The sequence below is a fragment of the Antedon bifida genome, chromosome 2, assembly GCF_963402885.1.
Source record: "Antedon bifida chromosome 2, ecAntBifi1.1, whole genome shotgun sequence".
In the NCBI taxonomy this organism is placed as follows: Eukaryota; Metazoa; Echinodermata; class Crinoidea; order Comatulida; family Antedonidae; genus Antedon; species Antedon bifida.
This window is the reverse complement of record NC_136227.1, coordinates 1,340,069-1,357,871: the sequence shown is the minus strand read 5'-3', so window position 1 is coordinate 1,357,871 and position 17,803 is coordinate 1,340,069. Positions and strand designations below refer to the sequence as shown.

The following is a 17,803-nucleotide window of genomic DNA, read 5'->3' as shown; positions in this document are numbered from 1 at the left end:
ACTGTTTTAATCAATGTGAATGAAATGTAGGCCTTGCCTAGGGCTACCTTATTCTTATTTGATTCAAATGACAGGAATCTATTTAGATGTTATATAAAACAAATTATGAATGTTTTATATTCGTGTTGCCTCGTTGATATATAACCTTTCATCATTCACCTCATGCCATTATTTGTACCATTACACTCATAAACATTCATTATTTGTAAAATATCAATAAACTTTTAGCTTGGTGGTATTGTTGTCTTAATAAAATAATTGTTTCTTCTTGTATCACCGACTTTACATTTCACTTTAAAAACATGTTATACTTTTGAATGTTATGTTTGTATTATTAAAGACATGTTATTCCAAAGCGATCTCACTTGTTTTATTACTAATGTATTCGTCAAGTACGGCCATGTGTCTTCAGAAGACGACAACTAGAAGAAGAGAGTAACGGTATAAACTGATTACTCACGTCTATGCTCGTAAAAGTATATTAACTTGTTTTCTTGGAAAAATATTAAATTAAGACTGTTCTGATAGAAACAAATTATTGTCTGTTTGGAGTTAATTGAGAAGAGGAAGGTGGTATTCTTATACAGCGCGTTTTTCCTTTTTGGGCGCGCGTGCGCAGATTGTCATTTCGTATGGTTTATGAACTGGATGTATAGTGCGGAAAACGTGTATTTCTCCTAGTTTCGTTATATAAGTGTGCTTCTTATTTTAAGGTAAGATAGTTATTAATAATGTGGTGACAATCTTACATTAGACGTAAACAAGTCTATCAACTTTAAACCAGTAAACAAAACTGATCTGTCAAATTTGGTAAATTGTCACCAAAAAAGAACAAAAAAACTTCAAATTATAGAGATAATTTAATTTATTATTTTATCCGATTTCTTTTTCTTTTTTTTTATTCAATTTTAGGCAAATTGCCAAGGATAACCAAAAGTGAACTCAATCACTGTCCTTCTCTCAAAGGTGGCTCTCCTGTTCACACGACAAACTTTAAGTCTGTTGATTTCACTCCGTTTTATATTTTTATTTATTTTTAATTTCTAGTATGGAGGTAAGTGTAAACATCAAGAAGAAAATAATCTTGATAAGCACCCTTGTTGAAAGTTTTATATTAGGAGGACCGGCGTACGGATGGCCATCTCTTGTCTTTGTCCTCCGGGACAGGGGCTACTTCAGCGATTTATGTGTGAACAGTGACCAGGTCACATATAATGGTAATAACAGTTCATCTGATCAGAATATTGATTCAGGTTATCCGACATGCGCAGAACAGGACGCACGCCTTCAGCTTGTATTTATCATTGGAATATTTGGGCACAACTCCGGCGCACTGCTATTTGGTTTTATTTACGATAAATTCGGCTACAGAATAGCAAGAATAATCAGCAGGTGTGTATAGAAACTGTTTATTATAACTACATCATCCATAAACGACCCAATTTCGTTTTAAAATTTAATAAAACTTTAAACTCGTCACCAAAGTCGAGTTTAATATCTTGAGCAAACGCAATGAAACCGTTAAAATATCAAGAAAATATCAATGTTTCTACCACAACATTGTTTTTGTCACAAAATATTAACTTCATGTTACTTTCGAATAATAATTAAGTATAAATTCATTTTTTTTTAATAAGAAACTATAACATTCTTTCTTTTTCTGTGTAGTACACTCATTCTGTTAGCATGTCTGATATTTGCATTTAGCGGACCATCAACATCCAATCTTACTTAAACTATAATATTCTTTCTTTTTCTGTGTAGTACACTCATTCTGTTAGCATGTCTGCTATTTGCATTTAGCGGACCATCAACATCCAATCTCACTTTTATTGCATTACATCTTTTGGCAACTGGAAGTTCCAACCTTGTTGTAACAAATCCACAGGTGATTTAGAAAAACATAACATTCTTTGTGATAAGGTAGTTTTTTAAATAAAAAAATATATAAATGAACCTACCTTTTATAAAACAAATTAACTATAATTGTATTTAGATCGAAATGTAAAGGAAGAAAGCAAATGTATGAAATGAAGACAGAAGCACTTTTCTAAAGACAATTACTTCATTTTTTCTATAGGTTGGAAATATCTTCGGTAACCGTCGTTCAACTGTTATTGGGCTTATTTCTGGCGCCTGTGGATCATCTGCCGTAATAATGGTTTTTATAGAGGTTTGTGTTCGTACATTACTAGACAAAGCACTTGTGTATATTACGTACGATTAAGTAGCCTACTAACTCTATACGGTTTAAGTATGATCTAACTCTACGGTTTAAGTTCCATTTGACAATTAAATAAACAACGGTACATTGTTCATCTTTTGTAGATTGCTTATAATGCAGGGATATCAATGATGGCAAGTTTCTCCTTTTTAGCTGGGATAACTGTGTTCTTTACCATTAACACAGTATTATTGCCGAAATACAAGTTTCCTTGGCCTTTACCATCTGATTTGGAAAATAGGATCCCAGTGGCTACAATGTATGGTGGTACTAGTACAGATGAAAATGGTACATTTTGCAGCTTATTTAAAACATTTATGTAAAAGAGACACATTTTTGTCTACATTAAACACAATCCTTTTGTTTTCTTGTTAGCGTCGGGAAGTAACCAAACCACTACTTCTAACAACGACACATTATGGGTGGATGTTGAATACAAGACACGTTTGAGTTGTTTTTCTTCTCCGATGTATTTATTATTTTTGATGTGGTTCTCAATTATTCAACTTATACATCTGTTTTATTTGGGAACTGTAAATCCAAGATTACAGCAACTTACAGGCGACTCTACTGAAGCAAGTATGTTTTCTTAGTCTTAAATAGTGACAGTAAATAGACAGTAATTATACGAAAAACAATGAAGGTGTGTTGCATAGAAGGTAGTATGGATGATGACATTTTTAGACCTACATTGGAAGATTTAAGAAGATACCTTCGTACTTGCTGATGTATATGAAAGTTATTCTACCTCTAAAAACATTGTTCTTACTCATTCCTGCTCTGTGTAAATTACTGTTATAACTTTTAAATCATTTCTTTTTTTTTCTAGTTTCAACATACAGTGGAATTTACACAGTTTTATATTCTACTACCATTGCATTTGCGTGGTTATGTGGAATTGTTGTTGACAGAAATAAGACCAAAGTATCTAAAGTTAGAAATAACGATTCTAACAATCAAAGTATGTTATGAGTTTTGGGTGTTTTTTTTAAGTCTAAGTGTATTTCTGAAAATAAGAATCAGAATTGATCTGAAAAATGTTGTAACTTGACTGTGCTATATACAGGACATTATGAGCTTTCTATTTCCGACGACCTAATCCACCAAAACTGTCGACCGAGAACGCACGCCCTAATCTCCACACATTCGCACAATGAACATGACGAAAAAAAAAGCTCTTATAGATATTGATTTTTTCTCAACAGGCCACGGAATACGTTCTCATTTTGATGATCTTCAAGATTTTATTCCGGCATTTGTTATAACCAATCTAGTGACGGCGTCTTTCAGTGTCTGTTCGATGATTCCAATTCTAAAACTTCAAATATTAACATTTATCTTGCAAGTAATGGGAAGGACGTTTCTCTATGTCATTATAGCAGCTTTTCTTGCATTAGCGTAAGTTAACAATCGGTTATTGGAAATTATGCGTTTCGTATTCAAGTTCAGTGAAACTTTTATTTTAGACCTAGTAAACAGGAACAGACAATTCACAAACAGTGTATTCATTCATCATTTCACCAACAGGTTAAAATAAGTAAACACTTAATTTACTATCTTCTCTTGGAAAATTTGTGTGTTACATGCTTCCTACAGCTTTTTGCCAGAATTTTTCTTTTTAAAATCTGTTCTGTTTTTTCCTGTACTTTTAGATTTCCAGCTAAATTCTTTGGTTCGGCTTACGGTATTTGTCGCATTGTTGCAGCGTGTATTAGTCTTCTGCAGTACCCACTATTAAAAATGGTTCAAAACGTATTTGCTGACAACTTTTTATATGTAAGTGGTTCAATGCATTAATTCTACACACAATATTAAAATAAAAAATCTTCTTTAACAACTACACAAAATCAGTACCGTAAACAAACTTAACGTTGATATTAATGAAAATATTTCTTGTTTAGATTGATTTATTGCTCGTATTGCTGAACGTATGCAGTCTTTCTCTACCTGTGTATGTGTATTACTTTGTGCTTAAGAAAAGACCAAAAGTGGGTTCTGAGAATTAACGCATCAAATGAGAGATTCATCACGACACTATTGCATGGAAACATTATACATTGAACAAAACGACACTATTATAGCGGAAACCGACACTATTGTATGGGAAAACATTATATACATTGGACAACCGACACTATTGCATGGGAAAACATTTATATACGCTGGGAAACGGACACGACTGCAGTGAGAAAACGACACTATTGAATGGGAAAACATTATACGTTCGACAAAACGTTTATAGACAACAAAGGACATTGGATTAGAATATTAAAGTTAATATTTAATCAATTGAATATTAATAGTTCATTGTGTTTATTACTGTAGTACATTACCTTAGCTTATTACTCTTAACTGGTTGTCAATAAAGTTATATAGTGTTATTCTGAGAAGCTAATTAAATAAAGTAATAAAATTAATAAAAGTAATGGGGCTGACTACTACTGACATTTGTTTTATGACCTTTGTTAAGTACGCGCGCAAAGATGATGACGCGCGCTTCCTGCGCGCGCGCCAATGTATTTTTGCGCATATTTTTCCATAGTTACAACTTCCGTTTCTTTAGCAACGTTTGTAGCACACACGTACACAAACACACACACCACAGGAGAGTGACTAGGTATAGACACGTCCTTTTTTAGTTAGCAATGTAAACCACTAAATCCACATGACAGGGAAACAATCGGGTACCCGTCAACAGCAATTTAGCTACGTGAAAACTAAACAACAGTATACTGCCATTGAAACAGCCGATTGTAAAAGACATGGCTACGTGCTTACGGACACTACTTTAGGAACTGGCGCTTACGCAAAAGTAAAGTTAGCACGAGTGGTAGATAGAAAACTCGAGCGATATGAAAGATTAAGAACAGATTTGAAAGATAAAGGACATAATCAGGTAAGTCGATTATATTTATTTCTAAAATCTCGGCTTTTAATGTTATAAGTAATATTTTTACCTGTTTTCTCTCACTGCATTTTTCATATATATTTCCAATGACTTCTATCTCTTAAATCATGGTCTAAATTCACTATTGTCATTTCCATTCAATGTCTCTATTGGCACTCATTCTTCTGAAAATCATAAACAAAATATTTAATTAATTGATTTTTTGAATTTTTAATTAATAATTTCAGGTAGCAATCAAGATTATTTCAAAGAAGGAAGCACCATCTGAATACATCAACAAGTTTATGCCACGTGAGGTTGACGCTTTGAAAGTCACCTACAAACATGCTAACCTGGTAAGAACCAAGCTAGGCCTAAGTATGATGCTGTATTAAGACATTGACCACGGTGCATAGTAAAAGTTTCTAGGACATTACACACATCATCGGAAAAAATTAAATTTTAAACATTTTTTCCACGACGGAGAATGGGAAAGTTAAAACTTCGCTTTTTAAATTCTAATTTAATTTCATTAAGTTGACTTGAAATGTGTCTTGTTTGTCACCGGTAACAGAATACAAAAAATAAAATTAAAAAAAATAAAATATCATACAAAAGGGTGAAAGACAAATGCAACATTAATATTCAACATTTCATAAAACGATAAGTAGTTTTTATACGATTACATCTAAATAACTCTACATTTGATGATTTCTTATACAACAACGTGAAACTAAATAACTAACTTTTGACCAATCACAAGTCTTGGATCACCTGTCGCCGCTTGTGATAGGTCAAATTACTTGCTTTGCGTGTACGTACATACTCGTTACACCTAGTTGTGGTACTGTCAGTGGTAGATTGGATTGAAATAGTGGGGTCACGGTAGAGTGGAGGATGAACTTGTCATATCTTTTGCATTGTGGTGTCCCAGTGTAATCACTCCCACCCCTTGATCTATCTATGGTAAAAAATGTATCTTTTTTCATATTTTTAGGTCCAGTTATACGAGGTATTTCGTACAGACATTCGAATTTACTTGGTGGTAGAGTACGCTCCTAACGGTGATATTCTATCGTACATAAATGAATGTGTACTACAGAATGGATGTGGGATTAAAGAAGACAGGGCTAGGCAACTGTTTAAGCAAATAATCGCTGGAGTGGCACACTGCCATAACTTGAATGTCGTGCATAGGTATGAAATATGATGACGTGTTACAATTTAATTAAGTTCACTCTGGTTAGATAGGTACTTAGCTAGGTCGGCTCTTATGCTCTCATTGCTATACAGTTGTGGCTAAAATATGATTTAAATTAGAGAGTCCAAGATAATAATTATACATGTAGTTCACTCAAATTGCTCTAAGGTAGAAAGATATAACTAGGTTTCATTTAGGCAGCGAATATATTAACGGTAAAAATATATGTATACGTTTTACTTTTCAAGGGATTTGAAGTGTGAAAATATTCTACTGGATGAAAACGACAACATTAAAATCACTGGTAATTATTATAATCATTTAATTGTCATTTATGATTTAATGTTGAACAATTGGTTTTTGGTCGCTCTGTAGTTACTCATTCCATTGCAAATGCACAAGTGCATGGCCTTTATAGTATACAATGACGATCTGAGTCTCTGTTCTGTGTAGGCCTATGTATGACAGACAAACACTTCTTCTGTGATTTGTTACTTTGAACACAAAGGTACCAATTTTGATAACTCCTATCTAAAAACGTAAAACTGTATAACTTTTTGCAGACTTTGGTTTCGCGTGCCGTTTTCCGACAAACCGCTGCAACATGTTATCAACTTTCTGCGGATCGTACGCTTACGCAGCTCCGGAGATTTTATCGGCAAACAACTACGACGGCAAGCTAGCTGATATATGGAGCCTGTGAGTTGTTTTAACTTGTTAAACTACACTAGAAATCTAATGTTTAACCTCCTTGCCGTTTGTGTTGTTTATGTCTTGTTGTTTTCTAATGTTAAAAGTTGAAGTTGATACAATTCCTTTTTAAAATCTAGGTTCAATTCAATTTTAATATTCTCATAAGATACATCATTATGTAAAAACAAAAAAATGAGAAGTAGAATGCACTTATGCTGAAGAAACTTAAATAAGCCAAGAGGGCTTTAAGGCAAGTTCCACCAGAAAAGTAGATCCCAAATCATATCAATTTCGAAGGTCTTCTGAAATTTAAGTTAATTATTTAATGTAATTGTATGTACTCTGCACACTGGTTGGTTGGATACCTTGAATTCCTGGTTCTTGGTGATGCAACTCAGTTTTGAAAGTTACAAACATTATACTCATCTTCAGAGGTGTTGTGCTGTATGCGATAGTGAACGGAAGACTTCCATTCAATGACCAAAATCTCACCACGCTTCTTCAACAAACCAAAAAGAGGCCACATTTCCAGCCATGGGTTTCAAAAGGTGAGTATAGTTATTGTTACAATATTGTATTTTGTGTGAATGCGAAAGAATGAGTGATACGATAAGATACAGTAACTTTTTTTCGGAAAAACAATAATATCCGATTTTATCAAACGTACAATAAGTTTATTTGTACCTGTTCTACAGATTGTGCCGATCTAATCCGAAAGTTACTACGACCACGCCCTCTTACACGTCTGCGCATGCACGAGATTAATCACCACCCGTGGGTTAGAAAACAGGTCATGCAATTTGACCCATCTGATTACGTAAGTTTTTTTTTTCGATTTGGAAGCATCAAAAAAGTTTATAACGAAAAAAAATGAAAAAAAAGAGAATCAACTTCATATTTGTGTTTATTTCAGGGATTTACTAGGCCGATAAACGGTGCTGGCGAACCTGGTGATGAGACTCAGTCAGACGAAACAATAGAGTTACAAGTTGAAAAGACGCCATCACCTAAAGAACAGCATGTGATGGTCTTACTACCGAATGGTGAAACAACACGCAAGAAAATCAACGAGTTGACTCCCCAAATACCTTCTTCACCAGGTACGTGTCATATTTACTGCTCTGAACTATGACGCAACGCAAGGGCGTACGTGCAATGTGATTTGACCAATCACAATGGACAGCTCGGATTATCAATTAATTTTCATTGGTCACCTTATGCGTTACGTCCTTGCGTTGTGCGTACGTGCGTTGTGCGTACGTTCGTCGTGCGTTGTAAGAACCAAGCTCTGTCTACACTATCAAACTAGTTTGACAAAACAAATATGGTAGTGATATGCTTTAAATATGGTAGTGATATGACATCAATTGGGCACATCACATTTTTTGTCACATAAAGTTTTGATAGTGTAGACAGCTGAGCTTTAAGGTATAGAAATTCTCATAGATGAACGAGCGTACATTTATGTCGTCATAGTTTATACTTAAATGTTTGACTAACCCACTAATCTCATTTATTTCCAGAAAAGTCAGTTGAAATAACTGAAGCTCACCAGAAAACGAAAGCTCGGGAAGTCGTCAAGACATGCGCACAACACCCAAAATCAATACTCAAAAACCGAACAGATTTAGTTTCTAGCAACAACGCGGACACTGAGGAAGCACGCACCAGAATGAAGAACTTGTATCGAAGAATTCTACAACCACCTCTAAGAGAAGACTACGTATTTGAAGTTGTAGATAAGCACAAATACCGACAATACGATCGTAGGTCTGCATGTTCGTCTGTAAGTCCAACAAAACGCACAGATTCTCCTACAAAATCGCGCCTTTCTGACAGACTAAATTCAAGAAAATCGCCTACTAAAAAATCATCAAAGAAACACGTTGTTGTTTCTACGCCGGTGGTAAATCCTGAACCTGAGTTGACACTAATACCTGTATATAAGCGAGAAGTACAATCAAAACAAGCGTGTGAACCGGATGTAACGCGCATCACCTACCGGCTAGGTCACCCTCCAGGTCAACCTCCCTGCCCTACACCTACTAAATGGGACGGCAATAAGAGCCTTCCTAAGGAATCACAATCACCTGCTGTTACTCAGAAAAAAGATGTTGAAATTGAAGAAGCCCGACCAGAGGCAAGTAAAGCATCAGCTATCAAAGCTAACAGGAACGAGTTCCAAGGTATACCAGTTGTGGCACGTAGCTGGGATTTGACTTTGGAGACTCCAAGTCCGATGAACAGTCCGATACAGAGTCCGGTCAGAAGTCCTGACCTCTCCAGTACACGCTATATGCTGCTACGACGTCGTGCAGCAAAACCACCAAAGAAGGTCAATGACCCTAAAACTGAACACATGTTTAGAAGACTTTGTGGCTTTCCTAATTTAGGTTAGATTTTAAATGCGACAAAAAGTACCACATGGGTTTAAAAAACGCCAATAAATGTATGAATTATATGTCTTCTTGGTTTGTATTTTATTTACGACTTTAAAAAAACAACAATGTAAACAGAGTTAAGTTTTAATAACTTAAGAAATTGAAAGTAAAACCAATTTTTGTACAATCATCCGAGTCTATGTACTAACAAAACAATTTACAAAACAACTACTTCTAAAATAACAAATGGAAGAATTCAGTTTTTAACATCGTGAAGAAATTCAGACTAAGTTGCACAACCTCAGGATCAAAACGTAAGTTTTCACTTCTTGAGTTTTTCTCCATCATAATAACTCGACAGAATCACTTTATGACGTGGTAAACTGAAACCTACAAAAACAGATAGAAACTAGTAGATATCAAGGTAATGGGTTCGAATCCTCCTGCTGCCCTTAACTAATCATCCATTCATATACTTTCCTAATACTGAATGCGACACCTAACACTTTATCAATGTTTGTGTAATATTGTTCTTCTTTATTTTGATTTTTATTTTCTGCACACTTTTTTTATACTAGTATAATTATGTTTTTTTCATAATAATAATAATTATTATTTGGCAAAAGTTCTTAAAAGTAGGTTTCTTGACAGGAGCAAAAATCATGTTCTTGATAGACCTCGAACTGAGGGCTCCAGTGTTATAGGTTAAAGCCTTTACCACTAGACCAAACATTGTAAATGTTAATTGTTATGTGTGTGTGCAGAGAATTGAAACAATAAAAACAAACATTGTGTGTGATAATTGCAATAAAGCTATTCATAACCGTGTACTATGCGTGACGTGTGTAACAAACAATTTTCCTAATGTGATTGAATATGATAATAAGAATATGTACCTTTTTTTTAAACAAAAATACTGTATGATTTAATACTGGATCTCTTTCTTGAGGGCGCTAAGAATGATGGAAGAATCTGGGAATTTGAGCTTTCTTGGGGGCCCTTTCTTCAATCCAGTCCAAATGCTAATCTCTAATAAATGAAGCAAAGAACATACATGTTACGGTACTACTGATAGTTAACTGTTTAATATCATCATGTTTATATATATATCACTACCATATTTGGGTATATCACTACCATATTTGGGCATATCACTACCATATTTGGGCATATCACTACCATATTTGGGCACATCACTACCATATTTGGGCACATCATTACCATTATTTGGGCACATCACACTTTTTTGTCTGTAGGAAGAATACACAAACACCTTTCTTTGTTTTTCCTCCTATTCTATGTTCATTGGTCTGTCAACTGGTCATTGGTCTGTCAAATGGTCATTTACAATATAATTATAACAATAGACAATTACCTGTGTCATGTTTACATAAGGTGATTTCAAAACTTTTTGAGCGAGGTTTTTTAGGGTTGATGTCAAATGTCAGGTTTGGAAATTCTTTCACAATATCTTCTGAAAGCCGTACTGCATTTTTCTTGTAGACATGTCATGATTTACTACAACAAAACATTTACAAACAAATATAAATAATTAATATCTTATTCTTAATCTTAGTAAAGCCCATGATGATCTAGTCCTACCATTACTACTTTAGGCCTAGCTAGTAGGCCTCCACATATAGTATAGTGCTAGTAGGCCTACTTCTAGACTAGGCCCTAGTACTCTACTACAACAGTAGAAGTATTCACCGGGCCCGGTACGTAAGCGTAGGCTAGTAATAATATTAGATAGGCCTAGCCTAGCGTTAGAATGGTTGGTTTGGCTAAAGCAGGAGTTTCTTACCAATGTTCAATCGTAACCTTGATGTTCTCATTGCCTTTATCTTTTTCATCTTTTGCTTTTTTTGATGGAATTTCTGTTTCTACTACCTCTGGTTGTTTATTTATTTCGTCAGATTTTGCTGCACGTTTTCGTGTTCTGCGAGGCGCCATGTTTTTAAAAATGTTATAGAATTTGAGGGCGCTATTTATGATTGACAGAGCCATTAACAGTATAAAAATACGTCTCTCTTTGATTTCACCTTCTATCTGTCATCTTGGGGCCAAAACTTTCGATTTTTTAAATCATTAGATCGACTATAGAATTAGCATCACGTCACAATTATCTCATCATAGATTATACATATCTTATATTAATAACTACACTGTATATATAATTTAAAACGAGCATTCATACAGAAAAATGAAACCAGAAAAAACTTTTAATATTTAACTTTTAATAAATACAAAATGTGTATAAGACAACAGCCAACACTCAGAAATACTGTATTTTACAACAGTAGCTAGGTATTATGGACTCCTTGCTGAAGCTTTGACATTTCAATAAATCTGCAGGCTCACGGAAAGCCACTGGTTGCTTTTAAGATCATGTCTAGGATCTCGCCAAACTACAGGTTTATTATTTTGTCAGATTTGTTTCTCCTTACATTCAAGTTGCAGAATGTACTGCTTTCATCTTTTCGTTTGTCATATTTTTGTTTTATTTGTCTTTTCTTTGACATGATTTGTCTTTTCTTTCACATCCAACTTGTCATCCTCTCTTAATATGTTTCAATTGTTCATCTTTCTTCTTTCACCTTCTCTTCGTTTCTTTCACTTGTACCACGTACCGTTGAGCAACTTTTAATGGCGGTGAGTAACCATCAACATAAGAAGTATCTTCAAATAAAACTAAATATTCGTCTTGTGGCTGCAAAGCAAGAAAGATCAAAATATAGAGTAAACAAATGTTTACACATTTTATCATGTTTAATTTGACTCATTAACAAGATACTAAAGCTCTGTCTAACCTATCAAAATGTGATGTGCCCAAATATGGTAGTGATATGCCCAAAAATGGCAGTGATATGCCCAAATATGGCAGTGATATGCCCAAATATGGTAGTGATATACCCAAATATGGTAGTGATATGAAATCAACATGTATGCATATATGGGCATATCACATTTGTTTGTCACATAACGTTTGATAGTGTAGACAGAGCTTAAGAAATGTTTAAGATAATATTAGAAATAACTTACCCCAGTAGGTGGTGCATTAACAATGGCTCTATAAAAACAAGTGGTTTGTGGGTACAATGCCATCACAAGCTAAAATAATCATAGAAAATAAAAAATAAATTTCTTTCATTTGTACACTCCAGAATATATTTATTTATTTAATGTCTTTGTGGCCAAGGATTACCAATAGTAAATTAATCACTGTCCTATCAGTTAGGTGGTAATCCCCCAGGGGCTATTTTGTGAACCAGTGTACTGGGGTAACCCCTATTCGACTCGAATGGTGAACTGGGTTTTTTAAAGTGCACACAGGTTATAACTGTGTACACTGGACCTACGGTCCTTATCCGAGATGACTTCCACCACCAGAAATATACACACATATTTTTGTGAATTAAGAAAGTCTATGGATTGTTACTTACTGTTCCTTTACTAAACAGTGCTTCTGGGTTTGTCTCTGGGTTTGTCTTCATCAAAGGCAGTGGTAAAACTCTTCTTTTAGATAAAAGATGTCTCCTGAAATCCAAATAATAATTAAGAAAATTTGTCATTTTCCATTGTGTGTATTCCTCCCTGTTAACACTAAATGTTATATTATTATTATTATTATAGCATTTAATCATCAAGTGGTTTTAAGTTTAAAGCTCTGTCTACACTATCAACCTAGTTTGACAAAAAAAGTGTGATGTTCCCAAATATGGTAGTGATATGACATGATCAAGTCCATATATGGCCACATCACACTTTTTTGTCACATAAAGTTTGATAGTGTAGACAGAGCTTTAGCACTCATTATTGGGCAGAATACCGTTCCTTGTCATTAACAAATAATTTGACTCACTCTTTTCCTTCTTCATCGATATCTTCTACTTCATATTTATTTGTGTTTACATTAAACATATCGACCTCAGCCAGAATCCAGTTCTCATCCCCATCTGACCCTCGAACTCTTGCGGCGACTTTATCACCCTTCTTTGCAACGTAATTATTTTCGGCAGCAATTGCACCACACAATGGTGGTGGACTGAATAAAAACAAATTAAAAAATAAAAACAATTGGAATTATTTATTCATTAAAACATTTACCATATCCCATTGGTAGAATAAAAATATGGTACAATATACAATATATCATAATTAATTTTAAACTAAAGGCTATTAAACCATGCAAGGTCATAGACATAAAACTTAACAATCCATTTCTATTCAAACTCTAAAATTCTGTTATACTGACCTTTCACCTGGCTTTCCAACCCACAATGGAAGCAAGAGGGCGCTCTGTTGTAACATCGTCATCAGCACGCCTCTTCTCATTGTTTTCCTAGGCCCATCCGATTCATTGTAGTTACCAGTGAGACGAGCTTGAATCCGGTGTTCATTCTGGATATTTCTCACTTGTTTAATTGTATCCAACGCTTTCCACAAAACTCTAAAAATCATTAATAATCACAATTAGCAAAAATTATTTGCTGTAATTTAGATGGGAATCTTACAAACACTAATTATAGTTATCTGTATTTATATATTGTTTATTTACAATAAAACAAATTTAGTTTGTCTTTAGAGAATGAATAAAATACTAGATGAATGGCAATAATATCCTCTGGTATAATTCCACCCCTCTAGAACACGAAATGAGGCAACTTTGGGGGGTGGGATTATACCCGGGGAAACCCTGGTTCAGGAAAATATGATTGGCAAGCATTTTTTGTAAAAACTCATCTGAACTGGCTAGAGAGAGGCCTACATACATACCAAAAGTCAATGCTTGGACTATACATGGGGATATGCATGTGTGTGAAATCAAAGTAGGGGGTGGGATTATGCCTGAAGTGGGATTATACCCGAAGTGGGATTATACCCAGGGTATTAGTGACTCACTCTGCCTCATTTTCTGCATCTGACATAGCATTTGTGTAAAGAGTCTTGAGTTTTGTTTTATAGTAAGGAGTAATCTTCTGCTCTGTCTGCATCTTCTCATGTGTTTTAGTAATGTTGCCCAGGTTATGATCTCCCTTATCACGTTCTTCCTATAAAATAGAAATTAAAAGTTTTTAAATTAAATTCATTTATGGAACATTTACAAAACATAGTAAATTGTCAGTAGAAATCAAAGGCAAAGACTGTCAAATAAAACGCTCTACAAAAAGGTCAAGACAGCTATCAGTTGAACTTAAGCTGTTTACACTATCAAACTTTATGTGAAAACAAAATGTGATGTGCCCATGGATGATCTCATATCACTACCATATTTGGGCATATCACTGCCATATTTGGGCACATCACACTTTTCTTGTCAAACTAATTTGATAACGTAGACAGAGCTTTAACATTTGAAAACGTAAGGATTTTACTATTTCATTCTACTACTAGCTTTATTTAAATTATTTTATTATGAACATTCCTTCATACCTGTACTTGTTTAATGAGTTTATGTAACTCAACAAGATGTTCTTGAATGGTGCTTGTTGTCTCTTGTGCAGTTAGAGCAGGAGACGGCACTGACGCTAGGCTGATGGGGGTGTTATTACTGGCATTTTTGCCTCTTCTAGCTGAACTCATCTTCTTTGTTTTAAGTCAATCAACACACATTATAATAATATAAATAATGAAAAAAAGTTAATATGTATTTTTCTACTGTGGTGCAGGGAACATTTTCGCCAGTGTAGCATAGCAAAAAGCTATACAAAACAACCTTTAATATTGCTACACATTTTGAAAAATGTATAGCAAAAAATACAATACAAAACTATGTTTCTCGACCTAAAAATCAGTTTGATTAGCAATATTCCTAAACAAAATTTTTTAATGAAATTTTTCCCTGTGGTGACTTATTTAATTATAAAAAAATATTATTAAAAAAAAATTATTAAAATAAACATATAAAAAAAATATTGTATAATAAAATAGGCCTCGGCCTACCTTACTAGCTAGGGTCTATTTATTAAAGAGTCTTTTGGATAAAAACATCATGATGAATATGCCTGCCACGATACAAAATTCTATGAATTAATCTAGGCCTACCAAAGTGAGCCAGTACGTCACTGGTTCGCCTATCAAAATGAATTTACTTCGCTAGAACGTTAAGCCAAACAAAACAAATATATATCAAAGAAGGGCTTAGCTTATTTGGCGATTTCACACTACCTTTACAACTGTGCTCTCTGTATTTTAACAATAATCTAATTCTTAACGTTTTGCTTTATAATTAGGCCATTTATTCCAAAGGAAAGTTAACTAAAATTGTTACAAAATCACCTTTTAGAAAAGAAAACAAAAGAAGTACGAGTGTATTTGAGGTATATTCAGAGCGTCATTCTGACGACTGGAGCATTCTCTACTTCTCTACGGAGCGCCATTTATGCCTTTATTAACTTCAATAATAGAAATAGTACTACGTTAACTGCTCAAGTGGACCCAATTTAGCACCAGGGTAGCACAGTGATATAAAATAGAAATAAAAGTCACTACTTTTAATATCGTTTCGTATATACCCATATCACAAACTGACAAACAGAAACATCTTGGCATTCATATTGATTCAAATTTATCTTTTTCTTTTCATGTAAATAAACTCCGTTCCAAACTGGGCTTGTCCATCTCCATCTTATCGCGTGCTCGGTCATTTAATTAATAAACACACATCCATACTCCTCTATAACACTATAATCCTCCCACACATTGACTATTGATGTAGTGTTTGGGGAATCAGATCGAATATTGACCGAATACAGACCATTCAAAATAGAGCATTTCGCATTATCCTTAAAGCTCATCCTATCACACCACGAACTAACATTTACAACACCTTAAATCTTCATACAGTCCAAGATCGCATGCTTGCCTACAGGTCTGCAAATGGTCTTGCTCCGGAATACCTTGCCCTGTGTCTTGCCAGAATTCCAAATCATCGATGTACCCGAAGTGTCAGTGAGAGGAAATTTGTCGCCCCTTTCCCTAAAACTGAAACTTTTAAGAACAGCTTCATCTATAGAGCACCAACATACCTGAATTTGCTACCCACCAAACTAAGAAATGCGGTAACAATAAATAATGTTTAAGTCTGCTCTAAAAAAATATTTAATCCCAAAAGAAAAAACTCAACGTTTTGTATAGTATTGTAGGCTATATTTTTGTATTTAAGTACATATATATTATATATTTTTATATTTTTTGAACATAGTTCATCCGTTTTTTCATATATGTTTTTGACTGTCTGCATATGCTGTTTAGGGTCACCCTCACAAAATAAGGTTTAATAAAAAAATAAAATAGAAATAAAGTCACTAAATTTTAATATCTTTTCGTATGTTAATACAATGTGCTCAAGTGGACCCAATTTGGCCCCAGTGGAGCACAGTGATATAAAATAGAAATAAAGTCACTGAATTTTAATATCTTTTCGTATAAAACACTGTGCTCAAGTGGACACAATTTGGTACCAGGGGAGCACAGTGATATACAATAGAAATAAAGTCACTCAAGTTTAAATCTTTTCGTATGTTAATACTAATACACTGTGCTCAAGTGGACCCAATTTGGCGCCAGTGGATTTTTTTTTAATGGAAAATAATGAATATTGTTTTTCTTTTATTTTGAAAGAGAGATATTTTGAGGATTGTAAATGTCAAGTAGACCTTTTTTTAAATCAGAAACAAAGTTGCATAGACATTATTTTCAATTAAATAGACTGCCATAAAACCTCAAAAAGAAGCCCATGTGCTCCTTCATTTTTAGTACTCTTGGGTGGGCTTCTTTTCCACATGGAGTTCTTTTCGAGATTACTTTTGCAAACTAAACGAGGGGAACTGCTAGCTTCCCGCCCGGAAAATATTTTATTTACATGATTTGAAAAATCTTCTAATGTAAATAATTAACAGCATCAAAATTTAACAGTGTGGCGTGTTGACCGCGAATGACTAACATACCATCTTCACCATAATACATCTGCACCATAATACACCTTCACAGACTCATTTGCATAACAACGCACGCACATACCAAACTGTTTAAAATAGAGCTACAAGTACCCGAAAATGACATCTATTATGTTTTCAAACAACATGCATAAGAATCTTCAGTACCCCACCATGCTTGGGGCTGAGCAAAGACAATAAAGGCGACTGAGCTAACTGATCATTTTGGTTTTATCAAGGTTGATAGGATATTTATGATGTAATGATGAATTACGTAATACACGTATAAATAGACTATTATCAGCTGTTCAGTCATGTTTCAGTTTGTGGTGCAACGGGTAATGCTCAGTTTTGAGTAGTATCAGCTGGGGTTCGAACCTCTACGGATATTTTTTTTTATAAATATTGTTTTTTTTTTAAAGAGAGATATTTGGAGGGTTGAAAATGTCAGGCCTAGGCAAGTGGATCTTAAATCATAAA

General features: G+C 34.2%; 4 protein-coding genes across 5 annotated transcripts; 2 read left to right on the top strand and 2 right to left on the bottom strand.

The window, feature by feature from the left end:
- Nucleotides 1-557: 557 nt before the first annotated feature.
- LOC144834754 (equilibrative nucleobase transporter 1-like) lies at nucleotides 558-4,263 on the top strand. Its single transcript, XM_078689664.1, has 10 exons — nucleotides 558-713; nucleotides 1,048-1,392; nucleotides 1,765-1,888; nucleotides 2,081-2,173; nucleotides 2,329-2,512; nucleotides 2,600-2,803; nucleotides 3,054-3,185; nucleotides 3,430-3,622; nucleotides 3,877-4,000; nucleotides 4,126-4,263. The coding sequence occupies exons 2-10, from the start codon at nucleotides 1,049-1,051 to the stop codon at nucleotides 4,228-4,230; spliced, it is 1,503 nt and encodes a 500-aa protein (XP_078545790.1). The 5' UTR covers nucleotides 558-713; nucleotide 1,048; the 3' UTR covers nucleotides 4,231-4,263.
- A 581-nt stretch (nucleotides 4,264-4,844) lies between these two features.
- Nucleotides 4,845-9,439, top strand: LOC144835290 (uncharacterized). The gene is made up of 9 exons (XM_078690365.1): nucleotides 4,845-5,120; nucleotides 5,360-5,467; nucleotides 6,109-6,308; nucleotides 6,561-6,616; nucleotides 6,876-7,011; nucleotides 7,438-7,553; nucleotides 7,701-7,822; nucleotides 7,919-8,105; nucleotides 8,529-9,439. The coding sequence occupies exons 1-9, from the start codon at nucleotides 4,890-4,892 to the stop codon at nucleotides 9,401-9,403; spliced, it is 2,031 nt and encodes a 676-aa protein (XP_078546491.1). The 5' UTR covers nucleotides 4,845-4,889; the 3' UTR covers nucleotides 9,404-9,439.
- Nucleotides 9,440-9,468: 29 nt separating this feature from the next.
- Nucleotides 9,469-11,344, bottom strand: LOC144835294 (selenoprotein H-like). The gene is made up of 4 exons (XM_078690372.1): nucleotides 11,191-11,344; nucleotides 10,762-10,904; nucleotides 10,283-10,415; nucleotides 9,469-9,776 (listed from the first exon to the last, which is right to left on the bottom strand). Exons 1-3 carry the CDS (start codon nucleotides 11,337-11,339, stop codon nucleotides 10,312-10,314), a joined length of 396 nt encoding a protein of 131 aa, XP_078546498.1. The 5' UTR covers nucleotides 11,340-11,344; the 3' UTR covers nucleotides 9,469-9,776; nucleotides 10,283-10,311.
- Nucleotides 11,345-11,590: 246 nt separating this feature from the next.
- LOC144835291 (SAGA-associated factor 29-like) lies at nucleotides 11,591-15,739 on the bottom strand. 2 transcript variants are annotated; one of them, XM_078690366.1, is made up of 8 exons: nucleotides 15,666-15,739; nucleotides 14,820-14,969; nucleotides 14,289-14,437; nucleotides 13,642-13,836; nucleotides 13,249-13,431; nucleotides 12,830-12,923; nucleotides 12,429-12,497; nucleotides 11,591-12,096 (listed from the first exon to the last, which is right to left on the bottom strand). In XM_078690366.1, the coding sequence occupies exons 2-8, from the start codon at nucleotides 14,967-14,969 to the stop codon at nucleotides 11,980-11,982; spliced, it is 957 nt and encodes a 318-aa protein (XP_078546492.1). In that variant the 5' UTR covers nucleotides 15,666-15,739; the 3' UTR covers nucleotides 11,591-11,979. The 2 variants fall into 2 exon arrangements, with proteins under 2 accessions (XP_078546492.1, XP_078546493.1); XM_078690367.1 differs by having other exon boundaries at nucleotides 14,820-14,972; nucleotides 15,666-15,730.
- Nucleotides 15,740-17,803: the final 2,064 nt, after the last annotated feature.

Coding starts and splice junctions, on each gene's coding strand:
- LOC144834754 (XM_078689664.1), top strand. CDS start 1,049: ATGGAGGTAAGTGTAAACATCAAGAAGAAAATAATCTTGATAAGCACC. Junction 2,513..2,599: donor TACTAGTACAGATGAAAATG/GTACATTTTGCA, acceptor TTTTCTTGTTAG/CGTCGGGAAGTAACCAAACC. Junction 2,804..3,053: donor AGGCGACTCTACTGAAGCAA/GTATGTTTTCTT, acceptor TTTTTTTTCTAG/TTTCAACATACAGTGGAATT.
- LOC144835290 (XM_078690365.1), top strand. CDS start 4,890: ATGACAGGGAAACAATCGGGTACCCGTCAACAGCAATTTAGCTACGTG. Junction 5,468..6,108: donor CCTACAAACATGCTAACCTG/GTAAGAACCAAG, acceptor TCATATTTTTAG/GTCCAGTTATACGAGGTATT. Junction 7,823..7,918: donor AATTTGACCCATCTGATTAC/GTAAGTTTTTTT, acceptor TGTTTATTTCAG/GGATTTACTAGGCCGATAAA.
- LOC144835291 (XM_078690366.1), bottom strand. CDS start 14,969: ATGAGTTCAGCTAGAAGAGGCAAAAATGCCAGTAATAACACCCCCATC. Junction 12,924..13,248: donor ATCGATGAAGAAGGAAAAGA/GTGAGTCAAATT, acceptor TTTGGATTTCAG/GAGACATCTTTTATCTAAAA. Junction 12,097..12,428: donor TTAATGCACCACCTACTGGG/GTAAGTTATTTC, acceptor CTTGCTTTGCAG/CCACAAGACGAATATTTAGT.